Consider the following 20,405-nt stretch of genomic DNA (forward strand, 5'->3'; position numbering starts at 1 on the left):
GTGTTGGTCTACACAACTCAAATATGTGATTATCATCTACTCCCGAATAATGGTGTGTTTCAGTGACAACTATAGATTTACCCAGCTACATATGAATATGAATGTTTTGACAAATGGACAACACTAATGAACAAATATTTGAATAAATTTATTTCATTTCCAGCTTTGTACATGATCCACATTCAGATTAAAATGGTTGTTGTTGGAGATTCCAAAGGCTTAATTCATAGATTTTATTATTCACCATAGACTCTATATGCACTATCAACTGATAATCCTCTTAGAATGTGCAGCTAGTAATGGCTTTGTTGGTTCAACTGATCATATACTGTGATAGAAAGGAGAATATCGTCTCTTCTCGAGACAACCCAATTGCCATCAAGTATAGTGCAATCTAGGACTTTGACTTCCACTTAGGATTGTTTAATTGTTCATCAATGTAAGTGGTACCGCAAGAAGACCTTATGTAACTTACAATGCTCCAATACTTACAATATCCAATGGAACAAATGTTACATTGGTGATTTTCTTGATATCAATGGAATGCAGTTTCAATAATCTACAGGGCTTGGGTTGAAACCAGGTGGACATTTGCAAGATGTCTCCTAGTTCATGTTTATCTTACACACAACATTGTTTGCACACTCCATGGGGATTTGGTAGTGTCTTAAGGCAACTTATCACACTATAGCCCATGAAGCAGGATGAAATATTTTTATTTATTTATTCTAATTGTACACGACTAGGCTTCTAAACCGGCCTTCCTCGCCTATGTCTATCAATTCCTTTTTTTTTAAATTTGGAAAAAAAAGAGGGTTGGAGTGTGAGAATGATTTAATCAAACCTCAAAAGAAAAAAATCTTATTCAAGCATATCCCAATTTTCTTTTTGTCGATATGTCCATGGTTAACATTACGGGGAACTTTGGTAATGACAAATTGATGTAACTTCATTTTCTGAGTGTGCGAGAACAATGATTCTTTTCGAGTAATAGATGAAGAGATTCCCAAAGTTCGAAATTACGAGTTGGTTCGATCCCACAAACATATCGATAATCAGAGTTATAAATGTGTTTTCCAGTATGAAGATGACATAGTTTCTCTACATATTCAACTTATCTTTTCATGTAGTGATGTTCTCTTATTCGACGTCATGGACTACTACCTTAGGTCTTCTAGTTATGTCTGTTCATTTGACTATGCTCTTCGTATACCGTCATCAACTCACTCTTGGGATGCACATTATTTGCGGTGAGAGTATCGAGGGATTGAACCAGCGACATGGCCTCATCATCCACAATAGATTAATCGCATGTTGTGACTGCACTTTCCTCATCATCCATAATAGATCAATTACATACCATGACTATTTTCAATATTTATATTTTGTTACTGCTACCAAAGGCATTCAAGGTGGTCTTATGTTACAGCATTAAATTATAAAAAAAAAACTTTCATCATTTCCTTATTGTCTTCTTTCAAACTTCATAGGAGAACCTGCTTTGGTACCATGTTAAAGTTAAAGGATTGCTGCAGATGAAATAACATTGCATGTGATTTTTCAAATGCAGCAATCTCTCTCCATTTATATTGTGAATAAGCCTATGAAGAGACACATCCCTTCAATGGAGACTTCTATCCATTAATTATATAATTAATATTATAACATATATGTGTGTGTGTGTGTGTGTGTGTGTAACCTTACAAATAATAAACACATTATATCTCATATATAATTATTCATAGGTTTATTCAACTAAAGCTATAAAACATTAACACCCTTTTTGTTTGCTTGTCTTAATAACTCTGATGACAGTCTCATAGGTTTCTCCTTTACCAATTGAGAAGTAGTAATTTGGATAAAGTCTCGAGTCATATTTGTTCCCTATCTTCTAAGGCTTTCAATTTTCAATTTCCTCTTGATTGACAATTGTGGAGAGGGATGTGGAGAGGGAGATTTTACTTCTGCTTTTTCCCTGCATTTTGCATGCTCTTATGTGCGTTTGTTTTCTATTTTGCAGGAAGGGGAAATGACAGAACCCATGGAAGTAGGTGAAACCAGAGGATAACTGATAAAGATTGAGAAGAGAGGATTCTATTCTGAATTGAAGGTTATTTCAAATTGGGCAGAAATTGGAGACACTAGCCTTGGTGGCCTTGATATGAGTGAATTCAACCAAAGAACGTATGCATCTATTCATTCATATTGTGAACAATGGGATCATTATTGCAGCCAGTTTTCCTCCAACCTTTCAACATTCTAAATTGATTGTGGAATGTGCAAATCATTATAGCCCCAGAAATAGAACTATCAAATACTTTGATGGAAAGAACCTTGTAGACTTCTCTCCATCATCCATATCTAAAGCATTTGGAATACCTTCACTCCTGAGAATGGTGACGAAAACAAAGGAACAAGCACTCTAAGTCTACATTGCTGGGACTCAGTTTTGTAAAGAGATCATCAACAGTGAACAGTTGAACAAGAAAAGATCTCACCATTACAAGTTGCCCAAGGAATTGGCATGGCTCGACTTGCAATGAGAGTATAGCAACATGGTCATGATGCTCAATTAGATTTTTACCCAGTCCTAGAGATTTGAAGCTTGGATGTGGAACTTCATCGAGCAAGTAGTGGGGGAAGTCATCATGATAGATTGTGTTGGACTTATCAGCGAGAACCTTAATGAACAATTGATGAATTGGAGTAGACAAGGAAATTCTATATGAGCTCCTATGTCATTTATGTGCTAGCCCGAACGGTGAAATATGATGGACTGAGATGTAAAGGGCCAATTGGAAGTGGAACTCAACATTTGAAAGTGCATAAATGCTATTCATAGTTGTATTTGCATTCCAAGGATGATTATGTAAGAGTTAATGATGCCTTTGCCATGTGTATTGTTGGGACATTGTTGAAGAAGTTGCACATGAGACTGTCAATTGGAGCGATGAAGTTGATGGAGCCTAGTTCTTCCAATTCCCCACCTTTTTAAATTTCTTAGTTCAAGGATTTTCCTTACAAACATATAAACTCCCGAGATACCCGTTAGATAAGTTGATATTGTAGTAACTTACCCAACAATTAACTGTTTATGACAAGATTCAGAAAGGGGGATTGGATTTCCCAATTTCCATAGGAGGGCAAAATTGAGGTATGTGCGTGTTTGAAGGCAACAAAGAGATCATCAGATGAATTACACTTCTTCCATTTGCTACTTTATTTGGGAAGGACCGATTTTGATCCCTATAACAAGATCAAACTGGTAGGAGGATCAAGATACCAACATAGGATGCACCTTGAGGATTTTTGGGCAAATGCCACGTATGAGTTTGAAATCAGAAAAAGGATGTATTCAAGATTGCCTTTGAACATGATCAGAATATGCCACATATTCCAGGGGCCTAATCAAACGGAGGAAGATCCAAATGTAGTGCAAAAGGGATTCATTCCACAAAAGGTTGTTCATCCATATGACTTGTAAAGGAAGGAGATCACTAATATTAGTGTATTGTCTAAACCAGTCTTGGACTTCATAAAGTGGTGGGTTGATTGTTAGCTTAGCAAACTAGTTGTGCCAATAGACGACTTCACTTATCAATTAATGAGTCATTAACCACTTAGGGATGAGTGATCAAAGAAAATATTTGAAGAAAGAATGGAAGGAGATACTCCATTAGGAAGTGTGGAATACAGGAAAGGAAAAGAGGTAGCTCAAGAAAGACAACTAAGGAGTAGGCCAAACATTTACATTGAGGAACCTTGACAGAAGAAGCAATGGTCTAAAAATGTTCCCTCTACATCGAGTCACACTAGCTCAAGAAAGACAACTAAGGAGTAGGCCAAACATTCACATTGAGGAACCTTGATAGAAGAAGCAAAGGTCTAAAAATGTTCCCTCTACACGAAGTCACACTCCTAGTGTAAAAGAGAGATATTTTTGAGAGACATGAAGTGCAGTTAAGCGAAGGAGAATGGAGCAAGAAGATGACATGGCTAGGTCCAGTACAGGATAGGCTGAGTATAAATGCATACGAACAATTTGCATAGAGGAAAAGTAAAGATCAAGATATGACCACTGAGGAAAGCGTTGCAACAATCTTAGAATGAGAAATGATAAAAGATGAAGGTAATCTAGAAGATGAAGAAGTTCTTGCAGTAGTGGTTAAGATTCCAATTGTGGAGGTTGTAGCTTTTGAAGTAATAGTGGAGAGTCCAGGGAGCAAAGAAGAAATCAACATTCAAGTAGTCCAAGGGAAAGATCAACTAATAGTACAAGGAGATTAGAATGTATCTGTTCCAGAATGGTTAAGGCAACGGATTCAAAAAAAGTCAAGAGAAAGAGGTTGACTCGAAAATTGAACTACAAGAAATTTTGAACTGAGTCAACCAATTTGTGGAAAAAGGAAAAGCTAAAAGGTTCACAAAGATTGTAAGAGGAGAATATGGATGTAGGGTTCTGCCAATCGCAACTCCCATGTATGATAAGACCAAGGATCAAATAACTCTAGATGATTACCATGTTAGGAAATTGATCTTGGTCATGCCTCCTGAGAACAGATAACAGAGGACTTTGATGATTCTACTTAGGCTTTGAAAGATAGGATGAAGAAGCTGGAAGAAAGGTACCGAAAGCAAAAGAGGGAAATCAAGACCTTGTATGAATTCATAAACAACTTACCTTGTCCAGTGAGGGAACAAGGGTGTTCCTCCTGCAAGTGTTTTAGCTAAAGCAATGGTTGATATTGGTCATGCCTTTTGTCAACAAATAATAGAGGACTTTGATGATTCTACTTAGGTTTTGAAAGATAGGATGAAGAAGCTGGAAGAAACATACCAAAAGCAAAAGAGGGAAATGAAGACCTTGTGTGGATTCATAAACAACTTGCCTCGTCTAGTGAGGGAAGAAGGGTGCTCCTCTTGTGGGTGTTTTAGCTAAAGAAATGGGTGATACTGGTAGAATAAAAAGGATTTCTTAAGGTGTAGAGGTTTGGTTGAAAGGAACTCAAAAAGATGCATTCAAACTTGTAGAAGAATTGGTGCAAGTTCATAGTAGAGCATTAGCTGTACTCTCCAAGACGTACAAAATTTGCCAAGGACTCCCAAGTAGGCTTATATCAATGGTGGAGTTATTGGTGGAGGGGATGTATATGATTGCTTCTAGTGGTACAATACAATGATCACAACCGACGAAACATTAGACAACTTTAGGCAAGGGTTATTCACCACAGTTGCATCCTTGTTGTTACAAAGATTGATAGAGAACGAAATAACGATGGACAACTTGAAAGGGAAGTCGGACGAGTTATTTTAGGTGAATGCTTTTGAGAGAGATGATTTTGAGAACTTCTCTATTTTCTCAAACACCATGCATACCACTCAGGATTTGTTACTAGATTGGGAAGAAAGTTTGGGAAAGGCTGAAAGGGCAGTGGCAATTCTAGTATTTAAGCAAGAATCAACACCAAGCATCAGTCTAGAGGAGTTAGAGACAGTGCTGAATTGATTCCACGCTTTTAGGTGACAAAGTGAAGGATGGATGCATTTAATGCATAGGGGGCAGTGGTCATTTACAACACCCCACTCCCTTTTGGAGTGAGCATGCACAATCAACATTTATTACCCACTACAGTAGTGGATTCCTTGCTACAGTAGTAGGATTCCTCTATTGATAGCTATTGTTGAGCGATACACCACAACTTCTTCTTTTGTAGATAGAATGGCTTTTTACAAGGGCTTCGATAGTTAAAGCTTCAAGTTTTGTGAAGCTTGTTTCTTTTGTTTTATGTAAATAAAATTGTGTTTCGTCTTTGAAGACTTTTGCTGAAATTTTTTCCCCTACAAAATTTTTGATGGGTTCTCATAAATTTTCCCATTAAAAAAATTTCTTGTGGGTTTTAATAATTTTGCCCCTTGGGAAAAAATATTTTGGGTTTTCTCTTGTTAGGGAGGGCTTTTTGGTTTCTAGAAAGGTTTTACTATTTTTTGTTAAAAACAATGTTTTGTATGCTGATCCATGTCTGGGATTTGTGCTAGCTATTTGTTTTGTTTTTCAATTTTATATTCAAAATTGTGTTACTGGATTCCATAATTCACAAGGTTGTCTGGGATTGCTATGTGGGTTTTACCATTTTTCAAAAAAAACTAAGATTTGTAACCTAGTTTGGCAATTTTTCCTCAAAAAATTCTGATTTCTTTATATTATGTTTTCGGGCATCGTGCTCTTCTGCAAAAGTTTGGAGGATTCGCTGATTTTTCCTCGAAATTGTGGCAGCTGTTCTTAGTGTATGCCTGTGGCTATAGGGAGGGACAACTCTATTATCCAACATCTGGTTGGATGTTTTGTGATGAGAAGGTTTTGTAAATTCTAGGAGGGTTAGTGGCAGAGTAGAGTCATTGGCAGGCTTTTGTCTCTTGTTTCAGATCTTTCTGAAGAAGGGGACAACTTTCTCTATTTTTTCTGGAGGGATTTTGGCTACTCTTTGTCATTAACATTCTACAGATCCAAGGAAGGTCTCAGCAATATAATGTTCTGAAGAATTTATCACCACAAGAGTAGTCAGACAATGACTATTAAGGGAGGATATAAAAATATTTTAATATTTTTCTAATGATCATCTTAATTAGTATTTTCTTATTTCCATAATAATCATCTAATTATAGCATAATAACGATAATTCCAAAATGCACTGTTAAATTGGTGGAAGTACATCAAGTAGGGAATACACATCTGGTAATTACATAATATACATCAAATCATTCTTTAAGCAATAACATAATGATGATAATACAAAAATAAAGCACAAAATACAACTGAATCATAAGTTAAAATTGAACTACAGGATAAAGTCGACTGGCATATTTATGTAGTTAAAATAGTGAAGCTGAATCTGTTATACAGATTTAATTACTGAATAATAAGTTTCCTATGCAAGTATGTTGATATCAAAATAATTACAAAGTAGTACAAAACCACAAAGATAGCATCCAAAACAAAATTTAGTCACAATCACCTGACGACCTTATAGGTGCCTTATCCTTTTTCATTTTAGCAGCTACACTTTACTCTTGTTTGGTATTATCGCGACCATTGACACTATTTGACCATCGGTATTGTGAGTGGGGATGTGTTGGAGTTGGTGAGAGTGATCATTAGCAGGTCCACTTGAAGATATCATCTATTGAAAAGAGTCTACTGCTTGCCATCCAATATTATCTAAGTTCTCCAGTTTGAGTTGTCCTGAGAAAAGCTGCTGTTCATTTCATTGGTATGTCATCCAGCAATTGGTGATTGATGAAAAAATTGTGTACTAATCTTCTAAAGTGAGACAAGTCTATCTTGACTTTTGGTGTGTAAAAGTTTCTGATTTGGCCAAAGTTTTCTAACTTAACATGCATCTCCTTGGGATCGCCAAACACAGATTGCCAAACACAGACAACATTGCTCCAAATCCTCCTTGAGTTTTTATTTGTAATGTCCCCTGGTAAATTGCTTCCTCATTTTGGGACATCTACTTAAACATCTGATCATAAATTATCAAATAGTTACACCTAGACTAAGGAATAGGTGTTACTAAGGAATGCCACAAATCTCTCTCTTCTTTGATACTACATGATGTACTCCTACAATACTAAAGATAACTCTTATTCTTATTGCCCATTCTCCTTTTAGTTTAACGAACCTTTGCCTTGAAGATTTTATGTAATGTAGAGTTCCTTTAGATCTCAGTTTCATCTCCTTATATCAGATTCCAACTTACGTCAATGATTGTTGCTCCTCTTTCTTGATGACCTTATAATTATTCTTGTTTGAGGACCATTATAAGATAAATAGTTGGTTTTGGTTTCTGCCTCCGATTGGTTGTATTTGGGATGGTCTTAATCTTTCTATGTTTAAGCATGTCTGATTGCTAAATGTAAATTAGTTTGTGTAATTATCCAAATTTATTATCATGTTGAAATTATTGTATGGTCTGCCCACCAAATATATCACAGCCGCTTCTTATATCAATTTTGTTTCTCAGGAAAAGCTGACCGCTGATGATCAGAGCTAGCTGCACAACTATCAAAATTGCCTCCAAATCGTGGCTCCAAAGAATGCCTAACACTCCCCATAACAACCTCACGGTTTTGTAGAAGATGGAATCATGGGTGACAAAGAAATATATCCCTGGCCTGTATATTTCACTGCTTAATACTGGAGGAGCACAATACATGAGATTCTGGCTCTTTTCATGTGTTTATTCCTCTCAATTTCTCTCATCGCTATGTATGTTCTTTGCCATGAAATATTGCCAATGTGCTTATAATGATATTGTCTGACAATTCCATTATTTCCGTCTCCTAACTCTTAATCTATTGGTTTTAAATGAAATCGCATACTGCTCTTTAGTATAGAACATCGTTGCCTCCCTTCATTGATGCATGTTGTATAGTTCACCGACTAAAATGGGCGATTAGCATATCGTTTTCTTGCTCAGAATATAAAGACCCTGTTCATCGTGGTGTATCCATGTTTGTGCCCTCCAGTCCTCTATGTCTTCCTTTGAGTTTCGATTTCAATCCCATAGTGCGCTCTTGTTCAATTCAATGTCTCTTCTCTGCAGTTAAGGTCCGTTGTTTGTTCCATCCCCTCCCTCTCTATTCCCATATTCGATGATAAATAGTCTGCTCTTCTTTTTCATGCCTTCATGTTGTTTGTCCCTCCTTCCTTTCTTCATTAATGCTATCGTTCTCTTAATATATGCATGAAAGAGAATAGTCACGAGTATTCATCTTAATTCAGTGTATTTGTCATTTTATATTGGTTTGTTATTATATTGAAAGATTTATACCAAGCTTATATTTCAATCATAAATAATAAATATATATATTTGATATAAGTTATTTATATTATTTAATCAAATAAGATAGTTATATAATTATAATATATTTCAATAGTATAAATTTTCATTTATTCATTTAATTGTTATATTAATATAATAGATTATGTTTGACTATGAAAAAATTGATTTAATATATTATATTATCATTTATATTCATCTATATATATATATATATATGTTTTCTCAAGATTATTAATTATTATTAAACTTTATTCTAGAATTGGGGGACATTACATTATTTCTCAACGAAATACTTCAAAACTTTCATTGTTTCAATCTTGCATGCCAATCTTGAGATTTGAATTAAATGATACATACACAAGCCAGCCACTAGCTACTCCATTCGTGAGGTTGTAAGAATGCTAGAGTCAATGTGTTAATTTTTTTCAAGCCTGGTTGGAGAAAGGATGAAATGGTGAATCTCTTGGCTATTGTTGTGAAGCATTTTTGTCTGTTTCACCAAGTGAACTCGCAGATCTTCACATCCCATAGGGCATCGATATGAACAAATCACAAAACAATTTGGATTTGGGTTTCTTTACCCATTACCTTAAACTTTGGTTTGTTGAAGATGATTGTGTTCAAGTTGCCTTTGAACATCACATCTAGATTGCCTAGAGACTTGAAGAGAGTCGTGACAGTTTGTTTCTGAATTGGCAAGCTTGAACTATAGATATTGATTAGGACCAGATTCACGTACTCATTGTCTCTCTGAATCTAACAATCTATCCAATTTGTACTGGCTGTGAAGAGGCCTTTGATATTTCTAGGGTTCCACACTATGATCAAGTGTTTGGGAATCCAATCTCTGATTTCCTTTCCTGACAGTTCTGATTCATGGATGCAGACGACATCTGTCTCCTGAATCTCCATCTGCTCCTCTGATAAGAGACATTTGGCCTGGAGGAATAGATTATATATATGCAGATGAAACAATGTACAAAATTGTTTCTCCATCTCTTTGTATGCAAGTTAATTTTGGTTTAAATATATTTGATTTGTCATAATAGCTGGGTTTCAATTCAAAGGCTGTACTTCTGGGCATAAAAATATGGTGCACAATTCTTTTAAGTAAGACTGTTTATCTGCAGACACTACGGCTTCTAAAAATCCTATTGTGAATTGTTTTGAGTCTTTGACCAAACATGAATAGTAACTTGAATTGATTTTTGTTGATGACAGCGACGATCATACAAAAAAAGCTATGCAAAAAGACCTCTTTGGTGCCAGCATGGATGAAATTTTGGAGGCAGCAAATTATGGTTTAGGAAGGAGAGAACATAAAAGAAGGGTGTGTTCTAATCTTAATACATCCATTTACATCTAATGTGCTTGATTATGTGAATAAAACTGAATCTTCAGGAAAATAAAGTCTGTAACATTAAAAATAACTTACGAAGCTTTCTGAGTGGACAAATGTTTGATCATACAGTTTGTGATAGGCCTTATATTTCTTTCTTGTTTCACATTTGTCAACTTTTCTAATCAAATTCTGTGTGTTGCAGAGTAAAAAAAGTGGACGCAGGAGGGGAGAAGGGCCTAAATTAACTCCTGAAGTGACAAGAAAACTAGGCGAAGCAAATCTTCTTTATGCCACAGGTCATTATGATCAGGTACAGATTGCGTCCGTTTTCTTTTCAGATCATCTGTGTCAGAATATATATAAACAGTAAATATTAAATATGGTGGGAGCTGCTCATGAATTTCGCAATGACTTGATCGGAAGGTTAGTTTGCTGCCACAAACTAGGTAGCAATGAAAATTAATTAAATTATCAGATTTATTCTTTTGTGTACACTTGTCAGTGAGTACAGCATAACCAACTTTTTCTATTTTTTTTATAAGAGCATTGTGTCATTGTATTCTGAAGATCCGTGCTTGGATAATATACATAGCTCTTAGCTCAAACAGCAAAGACATTTGGGAAGGTTTCTAATAGTTTCTGTTTGGCTCGATTTTACATTTTTGATTAAATGCATGTTAAATTTTATATGCTTAAAATTCATTACTGCAAGTTGCCTTTTTGAAAATTGGAAGAAGTTAAATTTTTTTTTTGTTTGTGCATTTATGATAGTTTATTCTACCTTTCAAACATCAGAGAATTCAGTGATTTTTTTTCTATTGATGTGTGGGTATTTACATTTATCAGTTATTAGTTATCAGTGCCTCTTTCTTGTGGTGATTATTTACATTTATTTTGTGGTGGGTTTTTTTTTTGGGTATTCACATTTATCAGTGCCTCTTTCTTGTGGTGGTTACTTCAGGCAGTAGACCTGCTGCAAGATGTCATACGTCTTATTCCTAATGTCCCGGATCCCTATCATACACTGGCACTTGTGTACATTGCACTTGGTGATAAGACAAAAGCAATAAATTTTTACATGATAGCTGCTCATCTTACACCCAAAGATTCCTTGCTTTGGAAACGACTTGCTTCCTATTCTATGTAAGTAATTTTTTTGGTCCATCTAAGTGATATTTTAAACTTGTATTCATATCACTTCATCACTGAAGCATACCGATGCCTGCAAATTTCATGCTATGCAGTTCTCAAGGATAGGATTTATTCTATAATAATTTTTCTGTCCTTGCAATACTTATTATATAATCAAATAGGCAATAATTTTGTATAAAATATATATTTGGCACCCATGTTCATTCCATTCCTACCTTATATCACTCTGTCAAGAAATCATAGGCACACAGCTAATTTGGAAGGGTTTATAGCACCTTAATAAAATTTCTAATTTTCTAATTATTCTTCCTTTCAACTTAAATGATTCCATGGAAAATTAATGGCATATTATGATTAAATGTTTGCTTGATATACCACGAATGACATGGAAATAATTCCATTAATGTTAGGAAAATAAGCTTCCTAATAAGCTAACACTAAGCACTATCGGTTGGAAAGGTTATGAATTTTTTTCGAGTTTGAGATCTTATCTATTTCTTAATTATTAGTTATGGCAATAAAGTGAGATTATAATAAATAGTCAAAAGGAAGATATAGGGTTGGGTAGTACACAACTTTTTTTGGACAGAGAAGTCTTTATTGTTCATGTTACAAAGTAGCCATCATTCTTCTCTACCTACTGGACTTGCATGTAGAGCAATATTATCAACTTCATAGATTTTGCATATTCTGCCCATACAGCAACATTGCAAGATCCCTTCCCAACCAGCTTGATTTCTTCTGATTTATAATGAACACAGATCAAGGTTTTTGTGCGGGTTGCAAGTGTTTCCTTTTTGTTTTCAAAATTTGAATGGTAATCGAATGTTTACGCATGAAGTATATGCAATGAAATAAGTCTCGAAACCCAAAATATTAAAATAACATAAATATGCAGGTCTGATAAATTTATGAATATGATTAATTAAGAACAGCAGCTACAAACCGAAATCAAATATTGGAAACACCCACAAACAAAAATCTCACACCTGGAATTCCAGCACTAACCAAGATGCGATTTTATTGGAGAATTCAAGTCTAATTACAAGGAGAAAGTAATGCTAGATCTGTACAACAGTTATGAATGATGAAATTACCCACAAACCCTAGTTGACAGGCTACGATCTGCACTTCCAGCTGGGACAATTTTCTTATAGACAAATCTACAAATTATTTAATCATCAAATCCTTCAAATTTGAATCTGCAATTTGTATTTTCAATCTGATTTTTTTTTTTCAGTTACCCATAAACAAAAATCTTGCACCTGGAATTACAAATTTACAACACTAATCCAAGATGCAATTTTATTAGAGAATTCAAGTCTAATTAGAAGGAGAAAGTAATGCTAGATCTGTACAGCAGTTATGAATGATGAAATTACCCACAAACCCTAGTTGCCAGGCTATGATCTCCACTTCCAGCTGAGACAATTTTCGTGTAGACAAATCTACAAATTATTTAATCATCAAATCCTTCAAATCCGAATCTGCAATTTGTATATTCAATCTGATTCTTGTTTTCAGTTAATGTCTCCTCAAATCTGATGCAAATTTCCAGATGGTAGCTGCAGTTTCACCAATTTTATTGCTGTTGCTGCTATTGGAAATCAAACACTAAACTACTACAAGGTCGATTCCATCAATCTGACTTGTATTACTGAAATTGAATCTGCACACCAATGATTTATTGAAACCCTGTAAATGATCCATTGAAGTGCCAATAGAAACTCTATATGGATTCCCCTCAATAGTGAATAGGGTTTTCGTTCAATTCACAATTCTCTAGATGAGTTTTCGTTTCAAAAAGTTTGATCTGCTATTGAAACTCTTTCTTAGAGCTCAGTTCCAAATTTCTGTTGTGAAAATGAATGCTTGAATGATAGAATGCTCCCGCCAAATGTTTCTTTATTGACTTCCAAACCCTACTTGGCCACTTCAGGATTTCCACTTTATTTTAATATTGTTTATTTTAAAATATTCCAATGCCTAAGTGGAACACCCCCTTTGAGGGTCTTATTCATCTTTAACAAAAAGATCACCTTGTAAAAACAACTTAAACCTCCTAGATATGTGTGTAATGGGCCACTTATTAATATTTTATTATTTTATATAGTCATCTCTTTTAATTTATTCAAAATAAAATGTTAAAGTAAAAACTTTAATATTTCAAATATATTCTTGGATCCATCACTTGAACACCAAATTGAAAATTGAGTGCAGGGCCACTGTCAGTCCCTTCCTTAAAAATAGTGCCCTCCTAAAATTTAGGAAACTATGTCAAATCATCCAAAATGGTTCAAAATGCTTCCCAGATCATCTCCCAGTCTCCTCCTAAAAACTAGGGATCCTTTACGAAATATTGGAGACCACCTCAAACTGTCCGGAATGGTTCTTAAAGCTCCCTGCTAAGCTCCACAACCCCTGGTTGGGTCCCCTAACCATTTTGCTGACCTGTGGGAACCCCTAATTATCAGCCGACTTTTGTTGTAGTACAAACTGCCTAAGGAAGGGACATTACAAACAATGTATAAGAGTTTTTATTATGATGTTCTAAAGTTGTTACTAGTCAATTCAATTGAATTTATTTATAGAAAAGAAATCTGCAAAATCAATAAGGAAGGACTTGCTTGGAGTAATTTTGAATAGTTGAGTGGAGAGTTGTTCAAATTATTATTTTTGAATCAAAAGTACAATTTTTATTTGAATGAGTAATTAAAAAAAATGGGACGTTGTTCTCAACTACAGGTAGGAAAATGTCAAACTCTTTGTGGCTGAAATTCTCAACCAAAGATGAGAAAAATACTCAGTGCTTTATGCAACTGATGAAATCACTTTAATCAAATTTTCTGATCTTTGTGGATCAATGGCAATTTTTGCATCAAAGTATTAGTCACAATTTTATTATTATATTCTTTTATTTTCCCATTCTTTTTGTGCTTTTTCTCCTTAGACAATTCTTATGTTTCTCATGCTTGATTTGGAATTTCATTTCTAATCACTATTTTCTTAATTACACATTCCATTTAGCTAGGTTTTTTAAGCATCTAATTTCTTTCTTCTTTGCTACCCTTGTGACTGCCAATAAATACTTTTCTTCTTGTCTTGATCAATATCAATATCAGCATTCTCACAAGGATCAGGTATTTCCATAATTTGGTGTCCCATGTTTGTGCATTGGGACATTCCTTAGCCATGTGACCCATGTATTCATTTTCTTTTCTGTATGACATGTCTACCTTAATTGTCGTGCATAAAATTAATGTTCTCATTCCCCTAATTATAATATTGTTGCTGCTTGAGTAATTGTCACTTCGTTGTAACAAAATTCATCATGTGAATGGTCGATCATTAATATCATATTACTTCACATTTCAATTCACATGGTACTTAATAGGATACACATCTTCTTTGTGCCTTTTAGTTACACTTTAGACACCATACATAGTTGTTTTTGCATGCACTTTTTTGCCTTATTTCTCATCGACCAATTTCAACATTTTTTAGAGTAGCATGTAAATTGTCACAAAAATTTCTTTTTGTAAATATTGACTTTGTCAAAATTGTTGATACATGTCCAATTCCTGGTATTTAGAATTTGGGCTCTATTCTTTATTATACCCATATGAGAATTTTCGTAGTGTGTCAATTTTTTGAACAAAAGTTGCTTCTTCTTCATTCATGAGTCAGTTTCTATGTACACAATATAGAATAATTCATCACTAAGAAATTTCTAAAATCTTCTCATTAGTTTTGTGATTGTTTGTCATGGTCTATTTTGAGTTGCACATGCAATACTAAGGTAATAGTGTTTCATGGATATGTCAAGAAGATCAACATGTTAATGAGATTCAAGGAAGAGCAATTTAATGGAAGGATAAGTAGATGGATGTCAAGGTTTTAGAGAGTTGTCTCAACAAGAGAAATGTAATAAAAAGTACTTCAAGGTAATTTTAGGTCAAAAGGATGTAATGTATGGTTAGAGAAATCACATTGCAATGTCAAGATCAAGAAATAATGGCTCTAAGAAACTTAGGTGCCCTTGGGTGGGGTCTAGTGTCATGTTGGGAGGCAAAATATTTAAATATATTCAAGTCATAAAAGTCTTGATATTACAATCTCAATGAGGAAATAGATAGCCTAAGTTACATATACATTTTTTCTATTAAATATAAGGCAAAGTCATATCAACATTAGGTTACCATCTGTATAAAATCAAAGGGATGAGTGAGTAAGTAGCTGATTTGTGGTCCTTACAGATCTTCATTAAACATCGGACCATATTACAAAAAATAAAAAAATTAGTGATTGTTTATCGAAGAAGAGACTAATAGCTTGTTTCATACCAACTATCAACTTCAAATTTCCATCCAAGCCGTCCATGGCAACGACCCATCTGACCACCTAAGCCTCATGGCTCCATCTTTGATCACTATATTTGAATATGTCATTAGCTGTTTCCAATGTAATGCTGATGCACGGGAAGATGCACTAATCAAGATGCATGGAGTTGTCCCCTCATTGAATTCCTCTTTGTTTTCATTAAATATTATCATATTCAGAGCATCACAACTTTCAACAATTCTGTTTATCATTCTGCCCAACTTGGTTTTGCTAGGGCACCGGTCCTATTAGAGTGTCATTATTACTTGCTTGACCTCCACTATCCCTATATCCATCCAGATTTTCAATTAGTTTCCTCAACTTGATTTTCTCTACCATTTCTTTGAGGGAACACTCAAAGGTGTTTGGTTCATGTCTCAGCCTTTATATCAACCTGTATTCCTCCATCTTTCAGTATCTTAGAACATGCATTGGTTATCTTCACCGCTTGCTTTTCTTTCACTTTATAGCTTAAAGTGACTTGCACACAAATTTTATGCATGAGTCTCTGTAGAGACTCAGTAAGGATTCTACCCCTATCTTTAAATACATCATCATTCCTAATTAACCAAATAGACCAAAGCAAATAAGAGGAAAAGATAGCCCATAATACATTCAAGGGTTTGGGAAGACCAGGGATATTCCCAGAGATGGCTAGGAAAGAGACGAGCTTAGGTTTGGTATGGATGCCGAACTAGTTCTAGATCGCTTTGGTGAATTCACATTTTGAAAATAGGTGTGACATGGTCATAGGCTTGGAGTAGGAGCAGGTGAAAGGAAAATCATCAACGTTGTTTAAAGGGAGTTTATGAAGAACTTGCCATATAAAAAATTGAACCTTAGGTTCCACTCTGCGGTGCCAAATAGCAGAAAAATATTTGGTCCATGTTTTACGGTCTAAATAGTAGTTCTACTTGGCATCGAGATACTTAAAAACTTCATCATTATTTGATAGCATACAATAAAGGTACTTAGTTTGGTGCCATCGGGCTAGGCAAGGAAGGGAAGTCTATCAATCTCATTGCCACATACTTTAGGAAGTTTGGCTTTTAGCCAGGCTTCCTCGATCACTGCATATGTTCTTTTTTGAGACCGAGGGAGCTGTAACTTAGAGGCTAGGTTCTCCCAGGATATCAGTTGGTTATCCAAACATAGGTTGCTAAAGGAGTGAATGCCTAGCCTGTCCCATATTTTTGTTGAACAACCTTGAAGAAGAGCAAGAGGTCTTCCTTTCCTTCCCAAATTCCACCATGGGGATCTTTCTCGACACAATTTAGCTTGGCTGTCTATCAAATCAGCCCTGACCACCCATTGTCTCACTTTATCCCAAGTTTTCCAAAGAGTTTTAAAGATGACAAAAACTTCAACTTTAATCTTCCATTTACTTGAGAGTAAGTCATGAATATGCATCCCATTCCATGTTTTCCCAATACAAGGTACTTTTTCAATGTTATGTCTGATAAGAACTTTACAGGGTTAATTTCCTTTTGTGGACCTAGCAATCCATATAGCTTCAACCTTAAATCCTTCAGCTCCATCTGACCTACTTCTTTCCTCATAGTGCACCACTTCTAGTTAATTGCATGTCTCTTCTTATTACCTCTTCCATTGGACCTCAAGAAATCCCTAATAATTTTCTGAATGTAGCAAATCTGATTTTGGTTGAATAACCAAGCAGAGGAGTAATATATGGTGTATGCTGATAATATCTTTTTGCGAACTTGTACCCTTCCAGCTAGAGATAAGAAATTGTTATTCCATTTGCTGAGTTTATTAACAATCTTCTCCTTGATCCATTCCCACATTAAACTCATATTTTGTAAGACTAAAAAAGGTATTCCTAGATATCTCACAATGTGTGTAGGGCCACCCCAGCAGAAGCCAAATTTACAATACCATGTTGGAGGCTGCTCCTCCCATCCCAACATTATGGACTTTACTATAGACACTTTGCTCCTGAGGCTTTACAGAATCTATCCAGCTTGTTTGAAAGATTAGTAATGTTCTCCTTTGTCAGTTCAATGAGAAGAGAAGTGTCATCTGCAAATTGCACATTGTTGATTTCCGCCATGTTAGGTAACCTAACTCCTCTAACCTTGGGTGAATTAGTATTATCTTTGAGAGTGTAGTGTAGACTATGTGTTGCAATTACAAACTGAGAGGGTGCAAGAAGGCATTCTTGTCTTATAGATCTTGGAAGTCTAAAAGGTTTTTATCTAATGCCATTAACTTCCATGGTAGCATGGGCTTCTGTCGTTAGGGTGAACACCATTTTGATGAATGTCTTGGGGAATGCCAAACATTCCATCATTAATTCTATGAATTTCCACTCAATTCTATCATATGCCTTTTCATAGTCTATCAGAAACATACCTGCATGTTGCCCATAATCTTTGGCCCACTCCATAGTTTCCCAACAGGTAATTAGGTTTTCTAGAATGTATTTGCCTTTGACAAATCCAGTTTGTGTGAAGTTAATGACATATGGTAAAACTTCTTTGAGCCGAATGGAAAGTATTTTTGCAAGAATTTTGTATGAAACATTGAGTAGTGTGATAGGTCTCCAGTTTTTAATTAGGGTTTTGTTACCTTCCTTGGGTATGAGTTTGATAAGTCCTGAATTGATATTTGCATCTAGTGATCCACATTGCACCCCTTCTTGATATAACATAAATAGGTCTTGCCAAATCCATTCTATGTGGGTTTTATAGAATTCCAAAGGTATTCCATTTGGTCCCTGCCTTGTCATTATTTATCTGGGATATGGCTTGAATAATCTCCACTTTAGAGATGAGAACAGTTAGTCTATTTTTATTTTCATTTGACACCTTTTCTGTGATTAGTTTCCTAATTCTGATTCTTTCATTCTCCATGCCCAACATTTGTTCTTCTAATAGAAATAGATTGTAATAAAATTGAGCAAAATCTTTTACAATCCCTCTGGGTTCAGTAATCAAATTGTCTCCCTCTCTGATAGCTCCAATTTTGTCTCTAGCTTCTTTATTCTTAAGAATCCGGAAAAAGTATTTAGATCCTTTATCTCCATGCTCAATCTGATTAACTCTTGCTCTAGTCTTAACCCCCTAAATCTTAATATGTTCAGTTCTTCTCAGGCATCTCTAGCTTCTACTAGAGCTTGTTGGTGAGAGCAATCTTGTGGATTAGATTGTAGGTTGCCTTCTGTTTCAACTAAAGTGCTATGCAACTTTGTCTCTTTCCTTCTCATATCTTTGGCCCTCTTTTTCCCCACAGTCTTAAAGACTTGTCTCCAACTTTCAATCATTGTGTTCCACCTTATGGTAGCATCCGGGTGTTTAACCACACAATGGTTAAACCATATTACCATAATTGTGGCAGCATTGAGGTCATCATCTTTTAGAAGGGTGGTATTTAGGGCAAAGGCTTGCCAATCCAGATAATATGGGCAATAATGGACTCTTCCTTTGAATCTTGGAAGTTGAAAGTATTTCTATTGACATAGACTCTGTCTGGTCTGGAGCAGATTCTGTTCTTCCCTTTTTGGAAATTAGTCCATGTATACTAGATTCCCTTATGTTCATTTTTCCTACCAGTCATTGGATCAAATAATAGATGTTTTCTCATCATTTTGTTCCAAAAAAACTTCTCTTCTCCTTTCCATTCAAATCTGCATCCCTTGTCTTGTCTTGTCTTGTTGGTCCTCTATCATGTTGAAATCACCAGCAACTATCTAGGGGATATTGTGCATTAGGGATATCCATTTCCATAGAGAGATCCTATTTGTATGGTCATTAGGTGCATATATTGAGCAAATTCCAAATTTCTCTACTAGATGATCTAATATTATCCATACAACTTTGTTGCAAGGTGAGGAGCCCCATTCGACAAGGTTCTTACACTTAGGGTTGACTAGTATGGCAATCCCTCCTCTACCTTTCTCATGATTGGTAAAATAGGGTTTTGCTTCTCCCCAAATACATTCTAATGCTATGTCAAGCTAGAAACCAGTTGCTTTAATTTCCTGAAGTGTTAAAAAATTTGTGTCCTTATGTGTTCTGAGCAACCTTTTTATCACATATTTTCTATCCGAGGTTTCCAGACCCCTAACATTCCATGAGATGTATTTGGCCATTAATCAATGGGTGCGTGGGTAGGTTTACCTTTAGGAGATTTAAATCTCTTGAAACATCTAGGCAAGTCATCTTTTAGAGTTTTAGAATGCTTGCTCATTGTGGAAGATTTAGAGGGTCTTCCTCTCTTTCTACTAACCCCTTGTTCTCCATCCTTAAACTTATCTCCCGGATATCCTTCATTTGTTTTATCCCCTAATTTCCTCCTAGGTTTCCGTTCTTTTTTTTTGCATTCAACACAAATTTTTCCTCTTTCCCCTCCATGCAAGTATGTTGGGATTTTGATTTTTCTTCCTCGTTTTCCATAACCTGATCTTCCTTGTCAATTTCACTCAAATTTCTAATTTCAGAGGCTACCATTCTCCTATTCTACCCACAGGTTGGGGTCATGCATGGGTCTTCACTAGCCGGAATTGCTACCTGATCAAAGCCATTAGGTTTATTCTCTATTTCATATGAGTCTATGATAGTGACAAGCCCATCACTCTTGGGAAACTCTTTAAGGTTACTTTGTTCATTACTAATAGAGGTATGGGGAGTGACCCTAGAATCTTGCCCCTTAAGGAGAGCTTCTTC

At 35.4% G+C, this 20,405-nt stretch overlaps 1 protein-coding gene across 3 annotated transcripts in view; it reads left to right on the top strand.

Moving 5' to 3' along the window:
• Positions 1-20,405, top strand: part of LOC149566225 (tetratricopeptide repeat (TPR)-containing protein) — a 166,529-nt gene that overhangs the window by 8,117 nt on the left and 138,007 nt on the right. For 2 of the 3 annotated variants that reach the window (XM_089819641.1, XM_089819642.1), the window contains exons 2-4: positions 10,068-10,176; positions 10,391-10,498; positions 11,150-11,331. In XM_089819641.1, the coding sequence (XP_089675767.1) occupies positions 10,068-10,176; positions 10,391-10,498; positions 11,150-11,331 (399 nt within the window). Of the gene's footprint in view, positions 1-8,116; positions 8,270-10,067; positions 10,177-10,390; positions 10,499-11,149; positions 11,332-20,405 lie in introns of those variants that run through there. The other variant, XM_089819643.1, reaches the window with a different exon arrangement.

This window comes from Cupressus sempervirens, chromosome 3 (assembly GCF_028749045.1).
Source record: "Cupressus sempervirens isolate cs-2001-9-10 chromosome 3, ASM2874904v1, whole genome shotgun sequence".
Lineage (NCBI taxonomy): Eukaryota > Viridiplantae > Streptophyta > Pinopsida > Cupressales > Cupressaceae > Cupressus > Cupressus sempervirens.